The sequence below is a fragment of the Eptatretus burgeri genome, chromosome 1, assembly GCF_056783735.1.
Source record: "Eptatretus burgeri isolate ZD-2024b chromosome 1, Ebu_testis_v1, whole genome shotgun sequence".
Taxonomy (NCBI): Eukaryota; Metazoa; Chordata; class Myxini; order Myxiniformes; family Myxinidae; genus Eptatretus; species Eptatretus burgeri.
Genome location: NC_140961.1, coordinates 48,860,655 through 48,882,132, shown reverse-complemented (window position 1 = coordinate 48,882,132; position 21,478 = coordinate 48,860,655). Strand labels below are relative to the sequence as shown.

At 41.2% G+C, this 21,478-nt stretch overlaps 1 protein-coding gene across 6 annotated transcripts in view; it reads left to right on the top strand.

The window, feature by feature from the left end:
* ASCC1 (activating signal cointegrator 1 complex subunit 1) overlaps positions 1-13,607 on the top strand; it is a 48,669-nt gene extending 35,062 nt beyond the window's left edge. For 2 of the 6 annotated variants that reach the window (XM_085883346.1, XM_085883387.1), the window contains 5 exons: positions 3,683-3,816; positions 4,891-5,010; positions 6,623-6,774; positions 9,627-9,685; positions 10,150-13,607. In XM_085883346.1, the coding sequence (XP_085739472.1) occupies positions 3,683-3,816; positions 4,891-5,010; positions 6,623-6,774; positions 9,627-9,685; positions 10,150-10,281 (597 nt within the window). In that variant the 3' untranslated portion in view covers positions 10,282-13,607. The remainder of the gene's footprint in view (positions 1-3,682; positions 3,817-4,890; positions 5,011-6,622; positions 6,775-9,626; positions 9,686-10,149) is intronic. The other 4 variants (XM_085883380.1, XM_085883371.1, XM_085883361.1 and 1 more) reach the window with 4 other exon arrangements.
* The last annotated feature ends 7,871 nt before the right edge of the window (positions 13,608-21,478 follow it).

The window sequence follows — 21,478 nt, the reverse complement described above, 5'->3', positions numbered from 1 at the left end:
TGGCTCTCCTGAGGTTAGATACACACTTGTTCTGAGCTTTATGGAAGGAACTGAGATTGCCCTCAGTTGGGTTTGCTTTCCATGAGGCAAAGGCAAGTTGTGAATCAGTGAACATTCAGTGAACTCTACCTCTCCCTCTCAGACTTCGCAGACTTCCTCTCCTGTCGCTGTCAACATGTGGCCTGAAATGGTGTTCTTCCATCCCCTCTTCCTGTCCAAGCTGGAGTTCCTCAAGGCAGCGTTCTGGGCCCTGTTCTTTTTCTGGTTTTCATCAATCATCTCTCCGGCTCTCTGGAAAATCATCTTTATCGCTTTGCTGATGACTCCACCCTCTGCTCTACCATCTGTCATCCTTCAGACCGAAAGCAGCAGCTTCTTCGCTCACTGCAGATCTGGGTAAAATCACAAACTGGTCCAACACGTGGAACAAGTCTTTCAATCCGGACATATCTCACACTCTCACTTTATCTCGCCGAAAGGACCGTTTGGACCCCCCCGTCTACTTTCTCAACAATCCTCTGGAAGAAGTCCATTCAAAAAAAACTTTCTCGGCTTCAAGCTGTGGAAATTAAGGCATTTCCGATCATTGGCATCTCCCATGACGAGGCTGTCTTTTGGCCCTCTCACTCTCTCACCGCAGGCAGGTCAGTGGTCTTACTGTCTTCTACCGTCTCCTCTCCAGTCTCGCCTCCCCTGCTCTCTCTGCGATTTGTCGCCACCATATTTCCGCAGGGCGCTCAAGGTCTGCCAACAATCCCCTTCTGATAAAACTACCAAAATCACGAATCACTGCTCACCTTCACTCTTTCATTCCTCTTTTTTTCCGCCTTTGGAATAAACTCCCACACACTCTTCAATCCCACCCTTCCCTCCAGGTCTTCAAAACAGCTGTTTACCACCGCCTCTCATCTTCAACCATCCAAAACCATGATCTTTTCTTTCTGCGTTAATCCACCCCAAACTGTCCTCCTTCAAATTCCCTGCTTTCCTTCCTGAAACTCCCTGTAATGTCCATCTTGTATACCCCATGTTCCCCCCCACCCCATCCCTCTCTCTTTCACACATCTCCTTATGTCTCTGTTCCCCACTGTTTTGTCCTTCCCACTCCCACCCCTCTTGGCTCATGCCCCCCTTGCTGTGCGTTTTGTGTTGGCTCTCATACGAGCATCGACAGGGTCTACAAAAAAGAGGGGTTTGAGTGAGACGCTGGTGTCTCCGAGCATTTGTAAGCATTGCAATGTATCCAGCGATTCGTAGGTTTGATGATCAGACATTCGATGATATGATTGAGGAAAGTAACTTCATCATTAAGAAACTGTTACGGCCTGTTCCAAATCATGGCATTGTTGAGCAGGCCAAAAAAATGTAAATTAAGATTCCAGCTCGGGATATTGAGGTGACCAAGGATGACTCCTTGATAAAGGATAATTAAATAAGACCATTATTTCTCTTCAAAAGGGGTGTTTGAATGATCCCAACCACCTAAATTTCATTCCTACACGACCTTAAATTTCACTTCATATGCATGCAAAGTTTGGGGCCACTATGTTTCATGGTTTTGGAGTCATGGAAGAGACACACTGACACACACACACTGACATTTATTAGCAAATATAGTTAGATACATATTCAATAGGGTGTTTCATATTGCAACTTTTTTGTGCTCGTCAAGTTGGCTACCCGTCGTAGCTTTCCAATATAGATAAAAACCTCACTTGCCGATTTTTAGAATTTTCCTCCAAAAAATGGCCGCCGGCCGCCATTTTTTCCAAAATGCGGCCTTTTTCGCGTTTTGACACAGAAATCGACTCCTACACCTGCTAAAATACGTTAATGTTACTTGATATGTGGATGTTTGTAGATGATTATGATTGCTCTGTCTGCTAGCAGTCGGGGACTAGACATTAGGCATCCAATATGGCGGAAAAATCCAAAATGGCGTCCAAGATGGCCGATTTTTGGCCACTGGAAAGTTGTTCCCTCCAATGTGGGTTCTAATATGTCTAGTTATAGGTTTTTGGGTGTGCTGAATTCGTTTTTATGCTCTAAAATGCAGTATATCTGTCACAGAGACGTCTGCGGGGTCATGCTCTTGCGTTAAGAAGTAGTTCTTGCAAGTCCGAAGAAGAATTTTGAATATTCTCCTCCTCAATGATATCAGAAAATAACAATTAAATATTCGAAGGTCAAACATGTATTTATTTAACATGTACAGTATATACACGAATTACTAGTATACTAATGCCATAATGAATGTTCTAATATGAATTCATGTATGCGTACCTATCAGCTTCGATAATCAATAATATTGGCCATGGCATGGCATACATGGCTGTAGCGACATTTCAAATTAAAATTTCCAGAGTTCAAAAACATCAATGCTCACACTTCGCTTCATATAGTTATCTCCATTTTATGAAGAGTGGTTTTCGTGTATCCAGAATAATTCTGCCTGTTCCACTCAACCACTTAAAGCAAAGCTTGCCTTTGCTGTTCATCCCTCATTTTGTCTATAAAATCCGAAATCAACTTAATTCCACGCTCTGCAAGGTCGTTAACTATGTGAACATTGTGCACATAGTTTGCGAATTTTTGGTAACCATCACTTTCTGGCCATGTGCTTGCAGGCTCACACATCCATTCTACATCTAGTACATCATATAGTTCAAGAAGATTGAATAACCGCCACGAGTCGTCATCGATGAAACTGCTGAGACACAGGTCACTACTCTCATTCTCATCCACGGCCGGAAATTTTGGCTTTCCTGAGCTGAGTTGATCATGAGGTAGTCTAGGTGTCTGATGCAACAGTTTTGCCATCGTTTCTCGCTCATCTGTGGGCATGTTGGAATCTGCAAGAGCAAAAATGACCAATTGCGGTGTCAAATACCATAGGTGTCGAATCGACACCTGATATCAATGAGGGCGAGAATATTCAAAATTCTTCTTCGGACTTGCAAGAACTACTTCTTAACGCGAGAGCATGACCCCCGCAGACGTCTCTGTGACAGATATACTGCATTTTAGAGCATAAAAACGAATTCAGCACACCCAAAAACCTATAACTAGACATATTAGAACCCACATCGGAGGGAACAACTTTCCAGTGGCCAAAAATCGGCCATCTTGGACGCCATTTTGGATTTTTCCGCCATATTGGATGCCTAATGTCTAGTCCCCGACTGCTAGCAGACATAGCAATCATAATCATCTACAAACATACACATATCAAGTAACATTAACGTATTTTAGCAGGTGTAGGAGTCAATTTCTGTGTCAAAATGCGAAAAAGGCCACCATTTTGGAAAAAATAGCGGCCGGCGGCCATTTTTGGGAGGAAAATTCTAAAAATCGGGGAGTGGGGTTTTTATCCATATTGGAAAGCAACGACGTGTAGCCAACTTGACGAGCGCAAAAAAGTTGCAATATGAAACACCCTAATATTCAACCCTTCCCTCCCCTCCCATATCCCCCTATCAACATGCCAGTCATTGCCAGGGCTGTTTGGGGTTGTGTTTATTGGCATGGTTAAAAAATAAAGATGTTGATGTTGTTATTTATATTGTATGAGTTTTATTTATTTTAATTTTGAATATGCACATTTGGTATTATTTTAATTATTTCGCCTTTTTGATTCGGTCCTCAGTAATTTGTCTGGGCCGCGTGTTTGTGTCATGTACAGTGCAGAGGTATGGACAGCACTATATTCCAACGTCCTCACCGACTGCACCTCACCCTTTGTGTTCTGACGCTGCTAAGCCCCCATGAGGTGGAGCAAGCTGTCGCACACCTGAACGCCACTGCTCCCCTTATCAGGTGTGGTGCACTGGCAATTGAGTAATGGACCAACTTTTAAAATGCATTGGTTTGATCACTACCGATGTTTGGCTTCCACATGTGAATAGAGCAGGCAGAACGCAACCGAGGGAGGCAGTGAATAAAATGGATTTTTTTTCCCCCCAAAAATTTTCACGACCTTCCCTTTAAATTGAAGGGTAACTATATTTTGAAAAAAGCAAGGAATGTGCACCTTGAGTTTCCCATGCTGTAGCCATTCCATTAGTCGTTGATTTGTCATGAGGAAAGCGAGCCACCTGCTCAAGGAGCTGCAGAAGGATCTCCAGAGGGGTAGAACAACTCACCAGAGGGTTTCCTCCCTCCCCCCTACAGGATCTACTGCTCATGGTGGAACTGTAACATACAACGACAACACATCGTATACACACATAGGCAAATGCCAGAGACAACAGTGGACTTGATATCGTGCAAACACGGCCACTGAGCTTGGGGGAAGTGATGTCACTTCCCAGAGCACAATGGGTACTACTATCGCCATTCTTTTGATGTCTTTTCTCTTCACATTCAGCAGAGCAATTAAGGAGGAATTTGCTATTCCCCACGGATGCCAACCAATGGTTGTTTGTCCCTGTTCTATCCGTTAAATTCTGAGCATCAAGCAAGGAAGCAGCATGTACCATTTTTAGTCTGTCTTTGGTATGACTCGGTCAGGGTTCAAACTACTCACCTGTCAGACTCAGAGCAGGTGCTCGAACCATTGTCACTGAGCCTGGTGGCACTAATATTTACTGAGTAGACAACCATTTTGCTCAATAGACAAATGTTAGGCACAACCCTATTTGGCCAAACAACTCTGGGATGCATTCTGTGTGACTGAACAAACAGAATAAAGTGTGCATGCCTGTGTGCGTGCGTGATTTAAAACCATAATCTGAACTAAAATAAGTGACCTGTGTTGTTCTACCAATAGCAAACTTTTTACAAAAAAGCACAAGATAAATGAAGCAGGTACCATGTCATGAAGTTTTTGACATCTGTTTGTAATTTAAAGAGACAATTAGAAAAATGTATCTCTCTGTGTTTATCTTGTAGGGACATCGTCGGTGATGAACCACTGAGCGTGTCGATCTGCGGTGTGGAGTACATGAATGATGATCCTGCCATGGTGGACATTCTGTATGGCAAGGTCCATACAAAGGATGGCTCTGACAGGTGAGGTGAGGCTCTGTGGTTTGGAGTAGTTGTAAATCGAGAAGTTTGTATTTTGACAGTCCTGATTAATCTATAAATTACTTGCATCAATGATTTCAACATAGTTCTTAAAACCGAATTCTATCATTCCATCATTCCAGTGTCATCTTTAATTACTTTTGAGAAGTATTTTGGATACATGTGTTCATTTTTCAGTGGTCAAAACAAAATTTGTTTCGTATCATTCGGCATACCGTCCCCCCTTTCCAATCAAATAATATGACAAAAGCCAGTCTTTTGCAGGTGATTTGTTGGTGCTAAAAAAAAAACTGAAATAAACTCTATTTAAGTGGTTCATATAATGACTATTTTGAGTACCAAGATGGATGAACAAAATACAAACTTTTCAATGTGACGATAGATGAAGAAACTGTTACTTTGGTAGAACAAAATGCAAAACTTTATAATTAGTCAACACTACTTACTGCTAAGTTAATTCCACAGATCATGTTACCCATGAACCATTGGGTCAAACTTATTGCTGTAATTGGGAATAAAATATTTGCCAGAATTGATGGAAAGCTTCCAGGAATTGTGAGTGAAATAGACAGAATATATAAAAGGATTACACGAAATGGAGCTGAATTCCGTCAAAGTGTGAGGTCAGCGGTGGAGCAAAACTTAGCATCGGGTATAAAACAGAAAAGGTAAAAGGGTAGTTATTGGTATGTAAGAGATGTGCTCAAGACAACTATAATGTATGGACTCCCTTTGGTATTAAATTAGAAACTGTGACTGTGGCCCCTGATTTCAGAATTCATAGATTGTGCTGATGTGCTTTGGTAAACTGTTGCTTTTTGCATTTGCTTAGTTCCGGTTAGGTTTACGGTAATTTGGGTGGATTGCAAAGAAAGAGTTAGTTTTCTGTTACCAATAATGTGGCACAACTCCTATTTCACTGGCATTTGGTTCAACTCCCTGTTTATTCCAATCACTGAGAATCCAGGCTGCAACCAGCTCCATGACTCAGGTGTGGTTGCCGCATTTTTGGGGGCATAGTCGCCTGATTGCTCTCTCTGGATCATCACGACCCCCAAGAACATGACAATACCTTGATAAATTTCATATAAAACAAGTTTAACTAGAATTGTAATCTGAATTTTGGTTACAATTATCGTTTTATTCTTCGATTCTCACATCTATCCAGAGGTTGTTCTGTCTCACTCTTCTATTCACGGCTTCAAGCAAGCAGTGCACCACCATCTTGTCATCACCAAGTCCGACCCATGATTTTTATTACCCCCATTAACCTTTCCTAACCAACCTATCTTACTTGCTAGTTTCAATATTTCCTCCCCTCCTCCATTCCTCTTATCCTGTTTGTTCATTCTGTTTATGTTTGTCCCAATATCAGATCAAACATACTCTTCCATGAGCATTGCTCCTCTAAATTTGCCCCATATTTATCAACAAAAGATAAATAGCCTGATTATTGGGTTCAGTAATGGGATGAGTCCTATTCTGATTGGAACATCGTTAAAGGAAAGGAAGTGTTGCAATGATTAAACATGCTGTATCATGTGTGATAACGCACTGAGATATGATATAAATGATGTTGTTGTTGCTGTTTCAGGCTGCAGCAATTGGCCAATGGATTGGTTTCCCATTTCTCCAACACTGTGTTTTTGAAAAAGGATTATGAGCAGGTGAAACTACATTTGACTCTACTGAATACAACATTCAGGAAGAAAGTAGTTCAGGGGGCAGATTCGAAAACATCCAAAGGTTTGTTCTTTTTTTATTTTAACCATGTTTGTTTGTTTTTCACCATTTTAACAAGCTTACTAACACTAAATAACATCGTCTGTGCCTCTATGGTGATGATATGAACATAATTGATTGTGGTAAAAAAAAAAAATTGGGTGCAAGATGAAAGCTCATGGAAGAGTTAGTTGACAAATGGGTAAAAATGCAATGCAGTGACAGTGAGGCCCCACTTGTATTCCACAAACAAGGGAATGAATAGGAAAATGAGATGTATATATATATAGATCTTCTTCCATGGCCAACTTACACTTTTCCCACTGAAGTTCTCGGTCAACATTGCGTGCTCATTTCATTTGATGGTGTACATGAAGTAAGTCGAAAATGATTTGAGCATGATGCTGATTGGTTGTTGCAACTGAATGAGGGGCACCTACCTTTTGTGGAAGGTAACCTTTACAATGACGTAATTGCATTACAACCTGCTCTTTGTATGAACTCGGAAAATGATGTGATCAACCATGTCTATGCCGGACTTGAAGAACTGTCCAATCATAGAAATTCTGAGTGGTTGACTTCACTTGCGATTTTAACCACAGCAAATTACATGGATGATCTTCTCAACAGTGAGATCATTGACCGCCTGCCGGGTGACACTTTCATCATCAAAAGTGTCGATTAAATTATTTGGACGATCGAAACCTATCTGCCCTTCATCCACCTGAGTTTCTTAACTCAATAAATCTTCGGTCTGCCATCATACATGTCACTGAAGGTTAACACTCCCATCATGCTCTTGTGAAATCTCAATCCTCGCAATGGCCACTGTAACGGAACACGTTACATCTTTACCAAGGTCACTGATCTTCTTATTGAGGTGTGGATGCTCGGTGGTGAGCATGTCGGGTTTATTCTCCTTATTTCTAGAATTCTTCTTTCTCCGTCTGACACGGATCTTCCTTTCGAACTCCGCCGACGACAGTTTCCATTCAGGCCGGCCTTTACAATGACGATCAACACAAGCCAGCATCAGAGCCTGTGGCGGTGTGGAGTCCTGCTTCCCATCAGTGCTTTTACACACGGATAGCTGTACATTGCAGCAAGTAGAGTAGGAGACCCACTCGATCTGCGCATCTTTGCCAAGCAGAATGAAATCAGGATAAGGAGACTGAGTGAACATGCTGCAGGCCAAGTAACCCGCAACGTTGTTTATAGTGGGATTGTATGAACTCGGGGGCAGATTCAGAATGAAATTTGGAGGGTTAACAGCTCCCAAGAAAATATTGCTTTTTTTTAACTTAAAATTAAGCCTGGTGTTGGCTTAGTGGTTAGGGTGGCGGCTTGGGATCCCAGTGTCCTGAGTTCAAGCCCCGTTGGCTGCTGAATTAACACCAGGGGGTTGACTCAGCCTGTCATCCTTCCGAGGTCGGCGAAATGAGTGCCAGTGTACTGGTCCCGGTGTATGCCCCGGTTAGAATAGGTGTACCATATCCCTGTGTGTCGTAAGAGGCGACCAGGGTTCGCGTCAGGAAGGGCATCCGGCCATAAAACATTGCCTCACAAAAAGCCAAACCCTTGCACAGCAGGGAAAAATGGCTGTAAAACGGTCATTTTATATATTTTTTTTAACTTAAAATTGACTTATTTGGCTCGGTAAACAAAACCTTTTATAGTTCATTACAACAAACGTAGGCTATACATAAAAACTGGATTACCAGGGGGCCCATCCCACCTTCCCTCCCCTTAGTTCCGCCACTGAAATAAAACGTATTTTTGTTTGTTTGTTTTTTTACTTATGATCACTGTTGTTCATCATTACAAAGCAAAAATGATGCCAATGGAAACAAAGATGATGCCCCTGGAATGCTAAGTTCCAAGTTTGTTTTGGTGAGATGTATAAAACAACATGGTTTTTCCCCTCATTGTCACTTTCATTTGCCATAATTTACACTTTCATGTTGCAATTTATCATTTATTTTCACTTCAGTGTCTGATCTCTGGGAACAAAAAGCAAATTCATCACATTATTTTTTGGCAATAAGTGTGCAGATGGCTAAAGTTAACGCTGGGTTGTTAGCAGTAAACATAAATTTCCCAGAGCATGTGAGACAGTGCTTCGTTGTCTATACACTGCCCAAATAAAGGGAGAGTTCCACAGGTTCCTGCTCGTAAAATAGAAACTGACTGTTTTTCTTTACCACATTGAGCAAATTTCTTTCTTAACTCTTTATACTGATCAGAATCATATTCAGGATAAACTATAATTTTTACAACATGCACAGCATCAGTGTACATCGATATGAATTACAAGAACATTAACAGGCAATGGACAAACACAAATGGTAGTTGGGACTTGAACCTGGCTTGCCTACATCAGGAGTCAGAAGTTCAAATGGTAAAGCTATAAACAGGCCAACTCATCTGAAATCCAATCTTTCTTTTCTTCTTTCCACCACAAATCCCATCCATCCCTGACATGATGCTAAGATTTTCCATCCCAAATTGTGTGTGTGTGTGTGTGTGTGTGTGTGTGTGTGTGTGTGTGTGTGTGTGTGTGTGTGTGTGTGTGTGTGTGTGTGTGTGTGTGTGTGTGTGTCACTCACAAAACATTGTGCAAACTTGTGTATTCACCTGATGTTTCGTCGTTTTCTGGATGCAGCAGGCATTTTCAATATCCTGTCATCTATTTAAATCCAAATTGTGCAAAGGAGTTCATGTTTCTGGAACCAACATTGGAAAAACGACCAAACAATAATTTATTCTTTTTTTTTTAACTTTCAATCACAAAATCCATCCACTTCAACATAATTCTGATCAGTATGTGCTTTGCTCATTTTTTTTGTGCATTTTGCCAAAATCCCATGTTTCAACAGTGGAAGAGAGACGTGGCTTTAAAGATCGGGAATCTTTTGATGCTTGTAAAATCCTTAAGGTAAGAAGACAGTGCTTTGTAGCTGTTTATCTTTGGGGCCATCTACACATTGCATGTGTAAAAATGGTGGCATTTTTATCTACAGATGCTAACCCTAACCCCTCCTTCCCACGTACGTTTATTTTGTTTGCATTTCCTTCTCCCTCTCGTATTTCCATGTTATGGACGGGAATCGGACATCTACGCAAAGAAAAATATTATGAACAGACTTTAACTTCTGCAAGCATCTGGAGAGATCATATTCATATTTGTTTCAAATGTTTACTCTTTGTAAAGAAGAAAACTTTCCGGCCAAATTAAATAAGCCACTTATTAGATATTGTGCAGTTGCAGAGTTCTTTGTTGCTTGGCATTTGTTTTGTGAATGAATGTAAATATGTGATTGTTCAGCAGTATTTTTTCAATTTCGACAATGACAGTTCTTTTTATTATTATTATATTTTTTTTCTCTGTGGTGTTAACAGCTGTATGCAGAACATCCCTTTGGCGAGATGGTGCTGAATGAAGTTCACATTTCTGAGAGACACACAGCATCTGCTGATAAATATTATACCTGCACTGCATCTGTTCCTCTTCTGGAGCCACAAACAGAATGATGAACAATGGTAGCACAGCTATAATTAACAACTCTTACCACAACACACCACCACCACCAGTGAAGATGCATTAACGATTTGGGATTATTTTTTACAGTGCCTTCAGAAAGTATTCACACCCCTCAACTTTTGTCTCATTTTGCTGTGTTTCAACCTGAATTTAAAATGGATTGAATTGAAATTCTTTTGTCACCGATCTACACAAACTACTACATAATGACAAAGTGGAAACATGTTTTTCGAATTTTTTACAAATTAATCGACAATGAAATTCAGAAAAATATCTAATCCACATAAGTATTCAGCCCCCTCAGTCAATTACTTTGTAGAAGCACCTTAGGCAGTAATTACAGCTTCGAGTCGTCTTTGATATGTCTATCAGCTTTATACATCTGCATTTGGGGATTTTCTCCCATTCTTCCTTGCAGATTTGCCCAAGCTCTGTCAAGTTGGATGGGGAGTGTCAGTGAACAGCAATCTTCAAGTCTTTCCACAGATTCTCAATGGGATTCAAGTCTGGGCTTTGGCTGGGCCACTCAAGGACTTTCACGTTCTTGTTCTGAAGCCATTCGTGTTGCTTTGGCCATATGCTTGGGGTCATTGTCCTATTGGAACGTAAATCTTTGTCGCAGTCTCAGGTCTTTTGCACTCTGAAGCAGGTTGTCCTCAAGGATTTGCCTGTATTTGGCTCCATTCATTGTTCCCTCTATCCTTACAAATCTCCCAGTCCCCGCCACTGAAAAGTATCCCCATAACATGATGCTGCCACCACCATGCTTCACAGTCGTCATGGTGTTATGTGGGTGATTAGCTGTGCTCAGTTTCCACCTGATGTAACACTTTGCATTCAGGCCAAACAGTTCAATTTTCATCTGATAAGACCACAGAATCTTTTTCCTCATGCTCTCAGTGTCTTTCTCATGCCTTTTTGCAAACTCCAGGTGTGCTGTCATGTGCTTTTTTCTCAGGAGTGGCTTCTGTCTGGCCATTCTCCCATAAAGCTTAGATTTGTGAAGTGCTGCAGAGACTGTTGTCCTTCTGGCAGGTTCTCCCATTTCAGCCAAGGTACTCTGTAGTTCTGTCAGAGTGGTGATTATGGTGTGGGACCTTATGTAGAAAGGTGTGTTTCTTTCTAAATCATGTCCAATCAATTGAATTCGCCACAGGTGGACTCCAATCAAGTTGTAGAAACAGCTCAAGAATGATAAAAGGAAAAATGGATGCACTTGAACTCAATTTGGAGCGTCATAGCAAAGGGGTTGAATACTTGTTGACACAAGACATTTCAGCTTTTCATTTTTAATTCATTTGTAAAAATTTCTATAAAAAAAAAATTCCACTGTAGTGCAGCTTCTTGGCACATAGATTGCTCAGATTGTGATGAAAGCATCACATGTGGTACACAAGTGCGAAATAAGATAAGAGGTGGACCCCAATAAAATTTGCATTTTCAGGGGGTATGGCATCATATTTTCAAAATACATTTCTTTGGCCATATCTCTACTTCTAATTAACATTTTTGAGTGCTTTTAAATGCTCGACTATGGTTTTGGGACATGAGGAATCTATTTAGATAAAATTTAATGTGGCATCCAGACCAGCTGTTGAGATTTCTGAATATGTTGTTCGTAAGGGACATGTATTCGTTGCACTGATGGTGTTGTCATATATGGCTGTCAAACTTCTCTCCTCCCCATGAACAGTCATCATTGGGTGTTGTGTCAGAGATGTAGCCGTCCCATGGAAACTATCTTTTGATGATCTGGAGCTTCGGTTGTGGTCGATATTATCCATTGCCACCACCATGAAGAGACCTGACATGTGGTGTGGAGGACATAGGCCTACCACATTTGGTTTGTGGTCGAAGTTGCTGACCCTATTTCCCAGTTCAATTGATATAGTTAGGAGTCTTTTGTATCCTGTGCACATGTCATACAAATGCAGATTGTCAATTTGTTGCCTACTCTGTGTCTGTGCATGGATCACAAGGCTTAGGTAAATGAGAAATGGTGTCTCCCTGTTTCTCATATGACGAACCACCCATGATTTCACCCCACCACTTGTCTGGTGTTTGATACTGTTGAACATTATCATTTGGACAATTGTGAGCCCAACAGATTTATTGTCATTCTCACTTTGGTCTTTTATATTTGGCCCTTCTAAAATCATATTCGCTAATTTTATTTTTATTTTTCTGGCACTGCATTTGTGAGGGCTGAAATAGAGATTTCAGTTTTTCTTTCTCTTTAAACTTGCTTTTAATATTTTCCTTTGAGTAAAGTTTGTTTATTGCTTGCATACAGTTAAATTTTTGTTTTATTAGTGTTCTGATGCTTTTTAATGATTTAAGATATAACCCTGAATTGTATAAAATATAATGCTGAGAATATCTCTTCATCTCCACACCAGGACTGTGATGTGGAAAGCACTGCTGACCCAGAAAAGGGGGAGGGAATCACCCCCCCCCATCCCCCATTTATCTCTATCTCTCTCTTTCTCTTTCTGTCTCTCTCTCTCTCTCTCTCTCTCTCTCTGTCTCTGTCTCTGTCTCTGTCTCTGTCTCTGTCTCTGTCTCTGTCTCTGTCTCTGTCTCTGTCTCTGTCTCTGTCTCTGTCTCTGTCTCTGTCTCTGTCTCTGTCTCTGTCTCTGTCTCTGTCTCTCTCTCTCTCTCTCTCTCTCTCTCTCTCTCTCTCTCTCTCTCTCTCTCTCTGTCTCTCTCTCTCTCTCTCTCTCTCTCTCTGTCTCTGTCTCTGTCTCTGTCTCTGTCTCTGTCTCTGTCTCTGTCTCTGTCTCTGTCTCTGTCTCTGTCTCTCTCTCTCCCCTCTGGAGCTTTGAGATAAAGAAAGATATGGCAATTGTTAATGCAAATGTCTTGTGAAAGTTCCACGAACAGGGACCCTGTTCATTGTTCAAACCAGGGAAAGACTCCCAAATAGGGTGCTTCTGCAGACCCACACTCTTATCGGCTAAACCATGAAACATGCTCTGTGCAAGAGCAGGTCAGGCCACTCACCTCAAAAAGGGTCTTGCTCAGAGTAATGCGCCAAAAAAGAATATATAAGGAGGGGTGACTGAAGATAGGGAGAGCAGATTGTTATATTCGCTCTGGCAATCTGTTCGACCTGTGCACAGGTGTTTGGTTAACTGCTTCGTTCGCTGGTTGTTTAATTGATTGTTAGTCTAATTATTAGTTAATTGGTTTGGTTTAAATGATCCTTTGTTGGGTTGATTGATGAATGAAGGAAAATTATAGACCTGTTCTTGACATCTTGTGTTGTGTGTGAAGGTACATGATCCTTGCTGTGATAAACCATTATATTTATTGATGATTGTGTCTCTCATAATTACAGCATTGTAATTCAAGGTCCGGGGTTCGAGTCCTGACACATCATCCTAGCATTTCCCTGCAAAAGAGCCACTGAAACTGTATTTCATCTCAAACATGTCCCTCTTTACTATCGTGGCAGCTTTGGCAAGGATTATAGCATCTGACTCAACGTTTTTGTTGCATGCGCTCATTATCCCTTCTCCAAAGTCTTTCTCAAACATCAGCAAAACGTTTTCCCTCTGAGTGTGCTTTCAGGCCTGGCACCATCTTTATGAGCATTGTGCTATTCCGTCGAGTGTCCATGAGAGCACCCATTTATGTCAGCCTGATTGTATACATTGTTAACAAATCAGTGAGGTTTAATACTGGACACACTTCAGGATCTTTAGTCCCTTTTACAGCAAGTAAGTCATCAACTCAGGTAGGGGAAAGTGCTTTCTTTTCTGACTCATGGTCTGCCTCACTTGTTGAGCTTTTGTGTGTTTTTCTTTCACGTTTGTCGAGAGCAGTCAAACACTTTGTGTGGTCCTGAGCATCCTGTGCTACCAAGTCGGTTGTTCCCAATTTGTCCAACAGTGTCCTGTCCTCAAGGGTGGTTGCTACTTTTTCTAATCCTAGTATCAAGGTTCATTGTAGATGCAATGTGGAGACTGTCTTTCCCCCCTCGTTCTCCACAAAAAACACACATTGTTTGGTGCACATTTCCATTTCCGATGACTGCTTGTCATCTTGATTGGACTACGCTCATCTGTCTGTTCACTTCATTTCTGTTTTTGCGCCCTAGCCAAATGATAGGAATCAAATCTATTGTAACAGATTTTGTGCCACCATGTCCTGTGGTTCTCTAATGTTTCATGGATACCTTCACCATCATCAAGACATTTGGAATCTACATCTAGTGGTATTTCACCAAGCTTTTCAAATTCCAATAAGTTGGAGACAAATGATTCGGAGCCAGAAATGCATGATCTAGCGGACTTTGCTGGACATCTGGCAGATTGTTCTTCTTTATTCATTTGACAAATATTGCACTTAGACCAATCAGAGGGAATCGAAGTGTCCCTTATTAGTGCCTCTGCACTGCCAGTCACTACCACCATCTTTTTAGACACATTGTTAGGTCTGGTGGATTATCACAACATTGCTGAACTTCTATATACTAAAGCTGTGTTCTAACAACTCCATTCCATGGTGACAGCTACATTCAATGGTGGCTTAACTTCTACAGCTGTATAATGCGGTGATCTTCAACACAGCACTTCCCAAACAGTTGTCTGCAAGTAAAAAAACAATTTAAAGTATTTGTATTCTTTAATTTGTATTTAAAGAATGTATGTATTCTCACATGATTAGATTAGCTCTGCCCATCTGTAGTTAACTCATTGCAGACCAACTTCATCCCAAAGGGTCCTCTGCTTCGGCTACAAGGTTGGACTGCCTGCGCTTCAAACACGTCGAGCACTCAAAAATGTTAATTAGAAGTGGAGATATGCCCAAAGAAATGTATTTTGAAATTTCATGGTGGCTATTTTTAAAATATGAAGCCAGACCCCCTTATAAGGCAAATTTTGTGGGGGTCTACGTCTCATATTATTTAGCAAACTGTCAAAGCACGTGTGTACCAGATGTGATGCTTTTATCACAATATGAACGATTGACATGTTTTTAGGTGCTAAGAAGCTGGGACTGCTGACATTATGGGGTATTATGTGCAGATCAGTGACAAAACAAATCTCAATTTAATCCATGTTCAATTCAGGCTGGAACACAACAAATTGTGAAAAAGTCGAGGGGTATGAATACATCCTGAAGGCACTGGACATACAGGCTCAGTGATCATTTCATATCAAGAGGATAAATCACTCAGAAATGTGCAGTTTGATTCCTGCAGCATATTGTTTGTTCGTTTTTTTTTTTTTTGTCACTTTGAATGGGATTTGGTTAGAATTTGTTTCACTGCTTGAATCACTGCTGCACTGAAGTGCAGCTCTGTGGCTGATGCCATTGCACTTTAAGGCAGGAATTTGGAATTTTGCCAGTATACCAGCTCACGATGGCCGACTCTTCTTTGAAACACAGTGATAATTTATGTCCACCAGAAATCGATGCTGGCATACAGATGCCCAACTTAACATCCCTCTGAGGGATGGCACACTCGGATGCAACAATGCCTTGCCTATAAAGTACCAATACGACAGTTTATAGTCAGGTTGAGAATAGAACCGCGACTATGTGTATCAAAGGCATGTGCGCAACCTCTACCATCCTGTTGGATACCTGACCCTCCCTTCCTCATAAGTCAACCTGTTTCCCTTGTTTTTGTATCCCCCTAAAGACGCTGGATTATCCATACTTGTTTCCACTTTCATGCATTTTTCTCTCTGCCCCTTTATCCAGCTCATTTTAGTCTGTGCTCATTACGTTTGATTATCTGTTTTATATTGGGTCTTCAGCCTGGCACTTGTCTGCATTGTGTGATGGAAGTTGGGACATACACTCTATGCATGCACTTTGCATTCAGGTTTACAGAAAGTAAATCATCACAAGAGATGCCAAAGTGCCTGCTGTCATGTTATTTTTTGTGGTTATTAAAATGTTTGCTTTTCGGTGCAGTCTTGCAGTGTATTATCTATTTTAAACAATGTTTTGTTTAAAACGATATGTGCATTCAGTTATTGAACCGTTTGTTTTTTTTTTTCCTTTTGGATGACAATTTTAATTTTATCCTCTGTGTCTGAAATATGGAGAGGAAATTTTCCATTTTTATTTATGCTTTATTTACATTACTAGTATAAAAGCCTGTCAAAAATGGTGGTTTGGAATCATTTTATTCGAAATATTCAGAGATTGGAAGATATGATGTTTTGTAGCAAGAAAAATCATTATTTTAAAACACGACATGTAAAAATGTTATCGTATTTTCTTTATCTTTTGGGACCTTTCATTTTGAAGGTACAGCCTCGTGAGTGTGCCAAAGCCTGAAGCCTCGGCCTCGCGTCAGGTGTGCTTATATCTTTATTTATTAGACATCGCACGTATGTAAATGAACACTCGTTTTACTCTGCACGCATTACACATCATGTGCAGTGAATTTCACCTCCCTTTGCCTTGTATTTAGTGATATTTTTTAAATGCTTCTGTACACCGCCAGCAACCGTCGACATTTGCAAAACTGGAGATGTAATTACTCTTTAATGGAAAATGTTTTTCGAGTTTTTTAGTCTGAAAAAAATTTGACAGTAGTGAATATATATATATATATATATATATATATATATATATATATATATATATATATTATATATATATATATTACATATTTAATGAGATTCCAAGCTTTGTTGTACTGACAACACCATACAGACAGATGGTGCCAATGCCATTTGAGCAGTTAAAAGATTGGCCTTTAAGACCCTTCTTAAATCGTCCTTTTGAAGGGGGACAAACATCGCACAAACAATTACACAAACACAAATTGTGTTTTATATGATAGATTCCACCATTACCACTTTTAATAGATAAATTGTGAGCAGGTTGGTGGTTGGCTGCAGTTATCCAAGCCCAAGGTAGATGCTGCCTCACCTCATAATATATACCAATACAGCTTTGTGCAAGTTTGGAGAACAATGCAGCTTACTTTTGTTCCCCATTTCTCACTTTTATTTTTGCACCAGCAGCAGTGGGATGGCAGGATAGTCTAGATTCTAGAGGTATGCACACACACCTGTGAGCTTCCTGGCTATAAACTATAACCCTGGTGTTTCGTGGACAGAACGATAGCGTGTATCGTCTCTCAGATGGACATTAAACTGAGCATACAATCTGCTAGCATTCGTTGGTAGATGTGAAACATCCCACGGTGTCCTTCACAGAGTATGTGAGCTATTGCCGGCACCCTAAACAAAATACAAATTCCTGCTCTAACCTAAGTCATGCTCCCAGCAAATTATGATGCACACAAAAGAAGAATAAGAATACAAATGGGAACAATAGCCCATCCATACCTAAGCTACCTATCAATCCTGCCAATGTTGACATACCCCTCTCTCTCCAATGCTTCAAGTGCCAGTTTCAACCTATCTACTGTTTTGAATGCCACTACCTTTTCAGGGAGAGCATCCAATGCATTAATACTCTGAATAAAATACCACTACCTTATTACTGTCCTAACTCTCCTCTTCTTTACTCTCAGGCTGTGACTCCTGGTTTTGTCACTGTCCATTCTGCTGAAAAACCTGTGCATTTACTTTGCCTCTACCCTTCATTATCTTAAACCTCTCTTTTCAAATCTCTTCATGCAAGGCCAAGTAGAACATCAGACTCGGTGGAGTAAGTAATCTGAGTGGAGTTACACAAACTGAAAGTGGAGTTACACAAACTGAAATCTGTTTTCGAGAACTACATAATTTAGTCGTTTTGTCCATGCTGGGTTTTGCTAAGTTTCGTTTCCCACCAAAATCCAGAGTGGCATCCCCAAAGGGCACACTGGTGTACTCGTGCGGTATTCCCATGAGAAACTTGGCTGAATTGTGTTTTTTAGAATGTTGACACTGGGCGGGGGGGGGGGGGTTGGGGGTCGATAGCTGCTCGAAAGGAGGAGAGCCAATCTTCGGGGTCCAAGGGTTCCCTGCATTGAATGCTTTTGTGATGACCTACCACTATTGGCTAAAAGGTCTACCTCCCTTTTTTGGTTATAAAATGTTCAGAATGGACAGTGAAACAAGCTTTATTAGAGATTGTGTAGGAGTATGGGAAAGGATCCAGTGAAATTAGTACTCTGGTTGCTTGGCTCTGTTCGGTAAAAGAAAATACTGGAAATGAGTTTGGAAACTAGGATGTTAAAAGTCCACAGAATAAAAAAATATATATTTTTTGATATGATTATTTTAATTTTTTTAAGTAATAAAGAACTGAACATGTTTTTTAATTCTCATAATTTTTTGAGGTGTTGCAGTTCAAAAATCAAACCCATTGGGTAACACCCCTAAAAATTCCAGATCAACTTCCATGATGTAATCAAGGGAAAGATTGTCAGCACGCAATGGATAATGGCCGCCCAACTCGCCTCAGACTGGTCAAAAAGTGAATTTGATGAATAATTTTCTGATCAAGAATTCCCAGATTATGACGATAGTCAAAATCATGATGTGATAGGTGCTGTCAGACCGTACACGTACTGCATGAACCAGAGGTCGAGATGATGTCATGGGAGGGGCAGGGGCAATTAGGCATTTTTGGGGGGGGGGGAGTGTGGAGTCAATCGAGCGTAAAGAGGCACCAAATAATATAAGAATCGTCCTCTCAAGATATTTATTCATGAAAACAACAATGATGAGGTCTTGAGTGAAGCCATCTATATATTAATTAAACCAAACATGATTTTCTGATTCTGTGGACCTTTAAGCTTGAACAGTTTATGGGTGCAGTGTATGATAAGTATGTGTATCAGTACCTGGCACCCATGGAGCCCAATACCATGTTCATCGAATTATTCCAAAGGGTATTGCGAAAAGTGGTGAATGAACATGAGGAATGACTGACAGAGAATTTAAAAACTGACGACCAGTTATATGGAACAAAATGGATGCCCACCCAGCGATTGACCCCAGTTCATGGGTGAGGGAGCAGGGAGGTACGAATGAGACACTGCAACTTCCAGATATGGAGTACAGCACTTTTACGAGTTTTGACATTGTATATAAACACATTCGAGCAGATGGAAAGTAGAGCACCAGCCTCTAAACCAAAGTCTGGAGGAGTGGGGGGGGAGAGGTGAGATGAATGATTCAGGCAGCGACAGCTTGTGGAGTGAGGAAATGGTCAGCTGTGCAAGAGAAGAACATTTTATGAAGTACTGTCCATTCCTACCAGGAAGACAAAACAGGTGGGAGGAGGAAGGACCTACAGAGCAATCAAGATCACGGGCCTCCATTAAAACTAAGAAGGTCTGTAGATGAGGGAGGGGATGGAATCTGTGGGCTGCAGGACTGGTGGCGGTCAATTGAATGTCGGTTTTCAGGTATGGTAACTGGTTGAGAGGTATTGTGTAATGCTTTATTGGATACTGGCTCCTGGGTAATAATTTCAGAGAATGGTGTGGCCAGATATGCAAAATTGATGGCTAAGCTTTTGGAAAAGATGGAGTTGCTGATGAAAGGAGCTAAAGGTATAGTTGTTAACATCGTGGTTTAATCCTTGTGGTTCTGGAGGTGCACGGAGTGATATAATACATATTTAATGAGATTCCAAGCTTTGTTGTGCCGACAACACCATACAGACAGATGGTGCCAATGATATTTGGGACAAATGTATTCCAGGCGGACACAAAGTATTTCTTTTCAGGGTTCGATGAACCTAAGCTGGCAATTGTGAGATGACATTCCTTGATGTGATGGGACTTGTGGAAACAAATTAAGAGAATTCACGAGAAAGGTCAGACTGGAGAAGTGCAATATCTGTGCCGAAAGCCACAAGTTATACCACTCCATACACAGCAATGAGTGATGGGGCGAGTGATGAGGAGCATGGGGAGAAAAAAACTTAACAGCACTGCTGTCAAATGATCTTCGTTCACCTATGTTAGCCAAGAGCCGTGGTGACCACCATGAGCCATTAAGCGAAGGTAGTGGTTTGTAATGCATCTAATGAGCAGGTAGTGTTGCAGCATGAGCAGTATGAGCAATAGCATACTTGGTGAACCATATTGAGGAGAGAACAATGGCCACTTGGTGAACAATAGCCTCCAAGGAGAGGAACAGTTGATTCAGGCAAGACAAGAAGGGACCTGAGATGGTGGGGGAAGATCCATCTATCAAGGACTGTGAAGTAGCCCTTAACTACATCGTAGATCAGCTGCTACAGGAGATTTATTTTCAAAGGATGCTTTGGACATTGGAAGGACCATAGTTGTAAAACACGAGATCCCTTTGGTGGGTGATCACCTTTTTCAACTACTTTATCGGCATATTTCTCCAGCATAATTCCAGGATGGCTGTAGCCAGGTTGTGAAAATGGCAGAAGCTCAAATTATTGAGCTGAGTGAAAGCCATTATGTTTCACCAATGGTTGTTGACATAGATGCCTCTTACTGACTGTTGACTTTCGCTAATTTAAACACCGGACAGTGTGAGATGTCTTCAACCAGATCTGACAGGTTGAAGAGTGACGAAAGCGAAAGGAGCTCGTTAGGCAGCTTAAGGAACATTCGAAAAACGAGGCAGGCCTCATCATCCGTGGACTGGAGATCATCACCAAGAAGTTGAGACCATGGAGGGAGCAGTGGTGATGACTCGATCTGGTTGGCAATTGTGCCCTGGAAGATCACCATAATGTATACCAATGCACATAGTCTGTTTAACAAAATGGATGAGTTGTGAATGTTGGTTGTTCAATATATGCCAGATGTGTTAGGTGTTATGGAAACATGGCTAACTGATGACATTAAGGATGCTTCGGAGGGACTGTACAATTTGGGCTCGGGGTCGTGGTGTTATCCTCTATATAGCTCAGCATGCACATCTACAGCATGTTAGGCTCCCCACACCCGTTGGGGACACCGAGACCCTTTGGTGTAACCTCAATGTCCGTGGCACATCCAAACTACTGATTGGCCTTGTGTACAGACCACCAGGCAACATAGTGGAGCAGGACAACAACCTTGTGAGGGAGCTATTGAGCCACATTACCAATGCCCATCACTTGTTGCTGATGGGTAACTTCAACGTCCACCACATCAGTTGGGATCGGCTCATGATGGACTCCTCCCAGAATGCTTTCTCCAGTCAATTATGAAGTATGGCAATTGAGGAGCTACTTCACCAGCATGGTGGGGAGCCAACTAGATATGCTGCTGGGAACATGCCATCTCTC